This window comes from Pristiophorus japonicus, chromosome 10 (assembly GCF_044704955.1).
Source record: "Pristiophorus japonicus isolate sPriJap1 chromosome 10, sPriJap1.hap1, whole genome shotgun sequence".
NCBI lineage: Eukaryota > Metazoa > Chordata > Chondrichthyes > Pristiophoridae > Pristiophorus > Pristiophorus japonicus.
Genome location: NC_091986.1, coordinates 221,486,479 through 221,496,528, shown reverse-complemented (window position 1 = coordinate 221,496,528; position 10,050 = coordinate 221,486,479). Strand labels below are relative to the sequence as shown.

General features: G+C 51.4%; 1 protein-coding gene across 1 annotated transcript in view; it reads right to left on the bottom strand.

Moving 5' to 3' along the window:
* Positions 1–6,492: 6,492 nt before the first annotated feature.
* The window catches only part of LOC139275321 (interferon-inducible GTPase 5-like), a 314,503-nt gene continuing 310,945 nt past the window's right edge, over positions 6,493–10,050 (bottom strand). The window contains exon 2 of the mRNA XM_070892614.1: positions 6,493–9,745. Within this exon, the coding sequence (XP_070748715.1) occupies positions 8,560–9,702 (1,143 nt within the window). The 5' untranslated portion in view covers positions 9,703–9,745 and the 3' untranslated portion in view covers positions 6,493–8,559. The remainder of the gene's footprint in view (positions 9,746–10,050) is intronic.

Here is a 10,050-nt window from a genome sequence, read left to right as displayed (position 1 = left end):
CAGTGCACAGTATGGCCTAGTATAGGGAGGGCTGAATGTTCAGTGCACATTACGGCCTAGTATAACGAGTGCAGAATGTTCAGTACACAGTTCGGCCTAGTATAGGAAGGGCTGAATATTCAGTGCACAGTACGGCCTAGTATAGGGAGGGCTGAATGTTGAGTGCACAGTACGGCCTAGTATAGGGAGGGCTGGGTGTTCAGTGCACAGTATGGCCTAGTATAGGGAGGGCTGAATGTTCAGTGCACATTACGGCCTTGTATAACGAGTGCAGAATGTTCAGTACACAGTTCGGCCTAGTATAGGGAGGGCTGAATGTTCAGTGCACAGTACGGTCTCGTATAGGGAGGACTGAATGTTCAGTGCACAGTACGGCCTAGTATAGGGAGGGCTGAATGTTCAGTGCACAGTACGGCCTAGTATAGGGAGGGCTGGTTGCTCAGTGCACAGTACGGCCTAGTATAGGGAGCACTGAATGTTCAGTGCACAGTACATCCTAATATAGGGAGGGCTCAATGTTCAGTGCACAGTACGGCCTAGTATAGGGAGCACTGAATGTTCAGTGCACAGTACGGCCTAGTATAGGGAGGTCTGAATGTTCAGTGCACAGTACGGCCTAGTATAAGGAGGGCTGAATGTTCTGTGCACAGTACGACCTAGTATAGGGAGCACTGAATGTTCAGTGCACAGTACGGCCTAGTATAGGGAGCACTGGATGTTCAGTGTATAGTACGGCCTAGTATAGGGAGCACTGAATGTTCAGTGCACAGTACGGCCTGGTTTAGGGAGGGCTGGATGTTCAGTGCACAGTACGCCCTATTATAGGGAGGGCTGAATGTTCAGTGCACAGTACGGCCTAGTATAGGGAGCACTGTATGTTCAGTGCACAGTACGGCCTAGTATAGCGAGAGCAGAATGTTCAGTGCACAGTACGGCCTAGTGTAGGGAGCACTGGATGTTCAGTGCACAGTACGGCCTAGTATAGGGAGGGCTGAATGTTCAGTGCACAGTACGGCCTAGTAAAGGGGGGGGCTGGATGTTCAGTGCACAGTACAGCCTCGTATAGGGAGGGCTGAATGTTCAGTGCACAGTCCGGCCTAGTATCGGGAGGGCTGGATGCTCAGTGCACAGTACGCCCTATTATAGGGAGGGCTGAATGTTCAGTGCACAGTACAGCCTCGTATAGGGAGGGCTGGATGTTCAGTGCACAGTACGGCCTAGTATAGGGTGGGCTGAATGTTCAGTGCACAGTACGGCCTAGTATAGGGAGGGCTGGATGCTCAGTGCACAGTACGCCCTATTATAGGGAGGGCTGAATGTTCAGTGCACAGTACGGCCTAGTATAGGGAGCACTGAATGTTCAGTGCACAGTACGGCCTAGTATAGGGAGCACTGGATGTTCAGTGTATAGTACGGCCTAGTATAGGAAGCACTGAATGTTCAGTGCACAGTACGGCCTGGTTTAGGGAGGGCTGGATGTTCAGTGCACAGTACGCCCTATTATAGGGAGGGCTGAATGTTCAGTGCACAGTAGGGCCTAGTATAGGGAGCACTGAATGTTCAGTGCACAGTACGGTCTAGTATAGCGAGTGCAGAATGTTCAGTGCACAGTACGGCCTAGTGTAGGGAGCACTGGATGTTCAGTGCACAGTACGGCCTAGTATAGGGAGGGCTGGATGTTCAGTGCACAGTACGGCCTCGTATAGGGAGGGCTGAATGTTCAGTGCACAGTCCGGCCTAGTATCGGGAGGGCTGAATGTTCAGTGCACAGTACGACCTAGTATAGGGAGGGCTGGATGTTCAGTGCACAGTACGGCCTAGAATAGGGAAGGCTGGGTGTTCAGTGCACAGTACGGCCTTGTATAGGGTGGGTTGGATGTTCAGTGCACAGTACGGCCTAGTATACGGAGGGCTGAATGTTCATTGCACAGTACGGCCTAGTATAGGGAGGGCTGGATGTTCAGTGCACAGTACGGCCTAGAATAGGGAAGGCTGGGTGTTCAGTGCACAGTACGGCCTTGTATAGGGTGGGTTGGATGTTCAGTGCACAGTACGGCCTAGTATACGGAGGGCTGAATGTTCAGTGCACAGTACGGCCTAGTATAGGGAGCACTGAATGTTCAGTGCACAGTACGGCCTGGTTTAGGGAGGGCTGGATGTTCAGTGCACAGTACGCCCTATTATAGGGAGGGCTGAATGTTCAGTGCACAGTAGGGCCTAGTATAGGGAGCACTGAATGTTCAGTGCACAGTACGGCCTAGTATAGGGAGCACTGAATGTTCAGTGCACAGTACGGTCTAGTATAGCGAGTGCAGAATGTTCAGTGCACAGTACGGCCTAGTGTAGGGAGCACTGGATGTTCAGTGCACAGTACGGCCTAGTATAGGGAGGGCTGGATGTTCAGTGCACAGTACGGCCTCGTATAGGGAGGGCTGAATGTTCAGTGCACAGTCCGGCCTAGTATCGGGAGGGCTGAATGTTCAGTGCACAGTACGACCTAGTATAGGGAGGGCTGGATGTTCAGTGCACAGTACGGCCTAGAATAGGGAAGGCTGGGTGTTCAGTGCACAGTACGGCCTTGTATAGGGTGGGTTGGATGTTCAGTGCACAGTACGGCCTAGTATACGGAGGGCTGAATGTTCAGTGCACAGTACAGCCTAGTATAGGGAGCACTGGATGTTCAGTGTATAGTACGCCCTAGTATAGGGAGCACTGAATGTTCAGTGCACAGTACGGCCTGGTTTAGGGAGGGCTGGATGTTCAGTGCACAGTACGCCCTATTATAGGGAGGGCTGAATGTTCAGTGCACAGTAGGGCCTAGTATAGGGAGCACTGAATGTTCAGTGCACAGTACGGTCTAGTATAGCGAGTGCAGAATGTTCAGTGCACAGTACGGCCTAGTGTAGGGAGCACTGGATGTTCAGTGCACAGTACGGCCTAGTATAGGGAGGGCTGGATGTTCAGTGCACAGTACGGCCTCGTATAGGGAGGGCTGAATGTTCAGTGCACAGTCCGGCCTAGTATCGGGAGGGCTGAATGTTCAGTGCACAGTACGACCTAGTATAGGGAGGGCTGGATGTTCAGTGCACAGTACGGCCTAGAATAGGGAAGGCTGGGTGTTCAGTGCACAGTACGGCCTTGTATAGGGTGGGTTGGATGTTCAGTGCACAGTACGGCCTAGTATACGGAGGGCTGAATGTTCAGTGCACAGTACGGCCTAGTATAGGGAGGGCTGGGTGTTCAGTGCACAGTATGGCCTAGTATAGGGAGGGCTGAATGTTCAGTGCACATTACGGCCTAGTATAACGAGTGCAGAATGTTCAGTACACAGTTCGGCCTAGTATAGGAAGGGCTGAATATTCAGTGCACAGTACGGCCTAGTATAGGGAGGGCTGAATGTTGAGTGCACAGTACGGCCTAGTATAGGGAGGGCTGGGTGTTCAGTGCACAGTATGGCCTAGTATAGGGAGGGCTGAATGTTCAGTGCACATTACGGCCTTGTATAACGAGTGCAGAATGTTCAGTACACAGTTCGGCCTAGTATAGGAAGGGCTGAATATTCAGTGCACAGAACGGCCTAGTATAGGGAGGGCTGAATGTTCAGTGCACAGTACGGCCTAGTATAGGGAGGGCTGAATTTTCAGTGTAGAGTGCGGTCTAGTGCAGGGAGGGCTGAATGTTCAGTGAACTGTACGGCCTAGTATAGCGAGTGCAGAATGTTCAGTGCACAGTATGGCCTAGTATAGGGAGGGCTGAATGTTCAGTGCACAGTACGGCCTAGTTTATGGAGCATTGGATGTTCAGTGCACAGTACTGCCTAGTATACGGACTACTGGATGTTCAGTGCACAGTACGGCCTAGTATAGGGAGGGCTGAATGTTCAGTGCACAGTACGGTCTCGTATAGGGAGGACTGAATGTTCAGTGCACAGTACGGCCTAGTATAGGGAGGGCTGAATGTTCAGTGCACAGTACGGCCTAGTATAGGGAGGGCTGGTTGCTCAGTGCACAGTACGGCCTAGTATAGGGAGCACTGAATGTTCAGTGCACAGTACATCCTAATATAGGGAGGGCTCAATGTTCAGTGCACAGTACGGCCTAGTAAAGGGAGCACTGAATGTTCAGTGCACAGTACGGCCTAGTATAGGGAGGTCTGAATGTTCAGTGCACAGTACGGCCTAGTATAAGGAGGGCTGAATGTTCTGTGCACAGTACGACCTAGTATAGGGAGCACTGAATGTTCAGTGCACAGTACGGCCTAGTATAGGGAGCACTGGATGTTCAGTGTATAGTACGGCCTAGTATAGGGAGCACTGAATGTTCAGTGCGCAGTACGGCCTGGTTTAGGGAGGGCTGGATGTTCAGTGCACAGTACGCCCTATTATAGGGAGGGCTGGATGTTCAGTGCACAGTACGGTCTAGTTTAGGGAGGGCTGGATGTTCAGTGCACAGTACGGCCTAGTATGGGAGGGCTGAATGTTCAGTGCACAGTACGGCCTAGTATAGGGAGGGCTGGGTGTTCAGTGCATAATACGGCCTAGTATAGAGAGCACTGAATGTTCAGTGCGCAGTACGGCCTAGTATAGGGAGGGCTGAATGTTCAGTGCACAGTACGGCCTAGTATAGGGAGCACTGAATGTTCAGTGCACAGTACGGCCTAGTATAGGGAGGGCTGAATGTTCAGTGCACAGTACGCCCTATTATAGGGAGGGCTGGATGTTCAGTGCACAGTACGGTCTAGTTTAGGGAGGGCTGGATGTTCAGTGCACAGTACGGCCTAGTATGGGAGGGCTGAATGTTCAGTGCACAGTACGGCCTAGTATAGGGAGGGCTGGGTGTTCAGTGCACAGTACGGCCTAGTATAGGGAGCACTGAATGTTCAGTGCACAGTACATCCTAATATAGGGAGGGCTCAATGTTCAGTGCACAGTACGGCCTAGTATAGGGAGCACTGAATGTTCAGTGCACAGTACGGCCTAGTATAGGGAGGGCTGAATGTTCAGTGCACAGTACGGCCTAGTATAGGGAGGGCTGAATGTTCTGTGCACAGTACGACCTAGTATAGGGAGCACTGAATGTTCAGTGCACAGTACAGCCTAGTATAGGGAGCACTGGATGTTCAGTGTATAGTACGCCCTAGTTTTGGGAGCACTGAATGTTCAGTGCACAGTACGGCCTGGTTTAGGGAGGGCTGGATGTTCAGTGCACAGTACGCCCTATTATAGGGAGGGCTGAATGTTCAGTGCACAGTACGGCCTAGTATAGGGAGCACTGAATGTTCAGTGCACAGTACGGCCTAGTATAGCGAGTGCAGAATGTTCAGTGCACAGTACGGCCTAGAATAGGGAAGGCTGGATGTTCAGTGCACAGTACGGCCTAGTATAGGGAGGGCTGAATGTTCAGTGCACAGTACGGCCTAGTATAGGGAGGGCTGGATGTTCAGTGCACAGTACGGCCTAGAATAGGGAGGGCTGAATGTTCAGTGCACAGTACGGCCTAGTATAGGGAGCACTGGATGTTCAGTGCACAGTACGGCCTCGTATAGGGAGGGCTGAATGTTCAGTGCACAGTACGGCCTTGTATAGGGAGGGCTGAATGTTCAGTGCACAGTACGGCCTAGTATAGGGAGGGCTGGATGTTCAGTGCACAGTACGGCCTAGAATAGGGAGGGCTGAATGTTCAGTGCACAGTACGGCCTAGTATAGGGAGCACTGGATGTTCAGTGCACAGTACGGCCTAGTATAGGGAGCACTGAATGTTCAGTGCACAGTACGGCCTAGTATAGGGAGCACTGGATGTTCAGTGCACAGTACGGCCTAGTATAGGGAGCAATGAATGTTCAGTGCACAGTACGGCCTAGTATAGGGAGCAATGAATGTTCAGTGCACAGTACGGCCTAGTATCGGGAGCACTGAATGTTCAGTGCACAGTACGGCATAGTATAGGGAGGGCTGAATGTTCAGTGCACAGTTCGGCCTAGTATAGGGAGCACTGAATGTTCAGTGCACAGTACGGCCTAGTATAGGGAGCACTGAATGTTCAGTGCACAGTTCGGCCTAGTATAGGGAGCACTGAATGTTCAGTGCACAGTACGGCCTAGTATAGGGAGCACTGAATGTTCAGTGCACAGTACGGCCTAGTATAGGGAGCACTGAATGTTCAGTGCACAGTTCGGCCTAGTATAGGGAGCACTGAATGTTCAGTGCACAGTACGGCCTAGTATAGGGAGCACTGAATGTTCAGTGCACAGTACGGCCACCTGAGAGATATACATTATCCGGGCAGCACTCAACAATACAAACATAGAAACATAGAAAATAGGTGCCGCAGTAGGCCATTCGGCCCTTCGAGCCTGCATCACCATTCAACAAGATCATGGCTGATCATTCCCTCAGTACCCCTTTCCTGCTTTCAAAGCGCGAAAGAGATTGTGACAACAAATAGTAACACAGGAAAAGACTGTGGCAACAGGACATGGTTACAGTCACAAGGCTTTTTATATATTACTGATTAATGTCTGTAAAACTCACATAACAAGAAAGGAGTAATAAATGATGAAATATTCTACATGTAGTATGATGGGTAAATCGCATTCAGTCCCATATTCGGGATGTGGGCGTCGCTGGCAAGGCCGGCATTTATTGCCCGTCCCTAATTGCCCCTTGAGAAGGTGGTGGTGAGCCGCCTTCTTGAACCGCTGCAGTCCGTGTGGTGAAGGTGCTCCCACAGTGCTGTTAGGAGGGAGTTCCAGGATTGTGACCCAGCGACGATGAAGGAACGGCCGATATATTTCCCAGTCGGGATGGTGTGTGACTGGGAGGGGAACGTGGAGGTGGTGGTGTTCCCATGCACCTGCTGCCCTTGTCCTTCTAGGTGGTAGAGGTCGCGGGTTTGGGAGGTGCTGCCGAAGAAGCCTTGGCGAGTTGCTGCAGTGCATCTTGTAGACGGTGCACACTGCAGCCAGGGGCCGCCGGTGGTGGAGGGAGTGAGTGTTGAGACTAGAGGACATAGTTTCTATCTATCTACCCTATCAAATCTCTTTATCTATCTAAACATCTCTATTAGTTAATCCCTCAACTTTCTAAACTCAAGGGAATATAAGCCAATTTTAACATGGATGCACAGGGACCATTCTGCCCCTCGATTCTGTTCCACCATTCAATAAGATCACGGCTGATCGATATCTCAACTCCATCTACCCACCTTGGTTCCGTAACCCTTAATCCCCATACCCAACAAAAATCCATCATTCCCAGTTTTGACATTTCCAGTTGACCCCTGACCTCAACAGCTTTTTGAGGAGAGAGTTCCAGATTCCCAGCACCCTGTGTGTGAAGAAGTGCTCCCTGAACGGCCGGGCTCTAATTTTAAGGTCCTGCCCCTTGTTCTGGACTCCCCCCACCAAAGGGAACAGTTTCTCTCGATCCACCCGATCGAATCCTGTAATCATCGTAAACCCCTCGATCAGATCGTCCCTCAATCTTCTACACTCGAGGGATACAGGCCCAGTCTGTGCAGCCTGCCCTCGGGATTTAACCCTTTCAGCCCCGGTATCATCCTGGGGAACCTGCTCTACTCCCCCTCCGAGGGCCATATACCCTCCCCGAGGGGCGGGGCCTGGGACTGGATGCACCGACTCTGAATGGGACCCTCTCCTTCCTCAGCACCGCACTGGGAGTGGCAGCCTGGATTCTGGGCTCAAGTCTCTGGAGTGGGGCTTGAACCCGCGACCTATGGGTCCAGAAGGCGAGAGTGATACCCAGCGAGCAGCTGAGGCAGGGTCGGTACGTCAGGGGCCTGGACATAGTGGATCGTAAGGGTCTATTTCCTTTGGTGGAGGGGGCTATTACAAGGGAGAATAGTTTTAAGGTGGTTGGTGGAAGGTTTAGAGGGGATTTGAGGGGAGGCTTCTTTAGGCAGAGGGTTGTGGGGGTCTGGAACTCGCTGCCTGGAAGAGTGGTGGATGCAGAAACCCTCACCACTTTTAAGAGATGGTTGGATGGGCACTTAAAGTGCAGTAACCTGCAGGGTTACGGACCTAGAGCTAGTAATTGGGATTAGACTGGATGACCTTTTGTTGGCTGGCGCAGATATAATGATAAGTACTGCAGGGAATAGAATACGGCCAGGGTGATCTCCTGGACTAGTGTCGATCGCTTGGATGGGTTGGAGAGGAATTTTCCCAGATTTGTTTCCCTAAATTGGCCTGGGTTTTTATCTGTTTTTTGCCTCTCCCAGGAGATCGCATGCCTCCGGTTGGGGTGGAGTGTAGAATGTTTCAGTATAAGGGGTGTCGCAGTTGTATGAGATGGACTGGTTGGGCTAGGTGCTCTTTACCTGTCCGCCATTGTTCATTGTTCATAGGTTTATATGTATCCTTCAGGGCTGCTGACCGAGGGCCGTGCGGCTCTTTGTCGGCCGGCGCGGACACGATGGGCCGAAGTGACCTTTTTCTGAGCTATAAATTTCTGTGTTTCTATGTATCTATGTCAGAGGGAGTTGGGGGGCCCACCATTAACCAAGTCCTGTTTCCCAACCCTCTCCACCCTCTGCAGACATGTCATTCAGCCTTCGAGTCGCTCACCCACTTCAGCACTCTCTCAGTATCTGCTGCCAGGTTCTGTAAGATACTGTTGAGCATCCTGTGAGTGGTGGCGAATCCAATTCCTCCTGACGCCACCGAGCCAAATAGTGGGATACCGCGGATGAAATATTCACCCGTCATCATCACAACACCGGCACTGTTGGACATGAGTTTGTAAAGAAGGGGTATGCTGAAATTCTTGGCGTTGGGCGAACGTATTTGGGCTTTCAAGCTCTCCATTGGCTTCTCAATCTCAAAGGACATTCTCTTGAGAGATTCATCATCAAGCCCAAAAGACTTGTAGTAACTGGACAAGTATCTGCGCAATATTCCGAAATCGCACGCAATCCCCAATCCTGGAATGGGAGTCGCTGCCACCACGGATGATACCAATGCTGTCTTCCAAATCTCCATGCTCAGAGAATTCCTCTTCTTCTCAATGATCTGGGAACAGAACACGGTCAGGGGCCTGAGCAACGCTTGTTTCCTGAACTTAGGCAGTTCCCTCTGTAAGGTCTCCCGGAGCTGCGGGAAGTCATATTCCGTGAACTTCAAGGTGGACACCAAGAAGACCTGTGGGGATGTCATACCTTGCTTCTCCAAACACTGCACACAATCTTCCCTCATCACTGCCAGCACTGCCTGGCTAGCCTTCCCTGCCCGCTGGGATGCTTCCATGTCGGTGTCGATCTTGGTGCGGACAAAGTAGAAGGTGGCGCCCCTCTCCTGCACCCACCTGGCCAGCTGGCCGTGATTCTCTTTGAAGCGCTCGGAGGCCGCGATGATGAAGAAGTCACATCTGTCGAAGCCCACCCACTCCCTGTACTTGGCCAATGGGAAGTTGCCTGTCCCCAATCCCGGCAGGTCCCAGATCTTCACGTTGGGGAAGGTCGGGTGGGGGTAGCTGGTGGGCACCATTGTGGTCTCTGTCACCCCGGTGGGAGCAGCTCCCTCCTGGTCATCAGCCATGCCGCGGATTGCGTTGACCAGCGAGGATTTGCCAGCTCCCGTCTCCCCGGTAACACCGATATTCACTGTTAGCTGCTCACCCGATTGCAGGCGTGCTGAGATTTTAGAGACAACTTCAGGGAGTCCGCCTGACTCAAAAGCTTTGCCCATATCCTCCCGCTCTTCCTTGCTAATGCGTTCAAATATTTCACATCTGCAGATATAAAAACGTACACAGTAACTGCACGGACAAAGTCAACCGAAACCGCCAAGTGAGACAGGTTTACAAACCCACGTCACAACAACTGCTTTTTATTCATTCTCGGGCTGCGGGCATCGCTGGCAAGGCTGGCATTTATTGCCCATTCCTAATCGTCCCTATTTAAAAAAGGAGGCAGACAGAAAGCAGGAAACTATAGACCAGTTAGCCTAACATCTGTCGTTGGGAAAATGCTGGAGTCCATTATTAAGGAAGCAGTAGTGGGATATTTGGAAAAGCATGATTCAATCAAGCAGAGT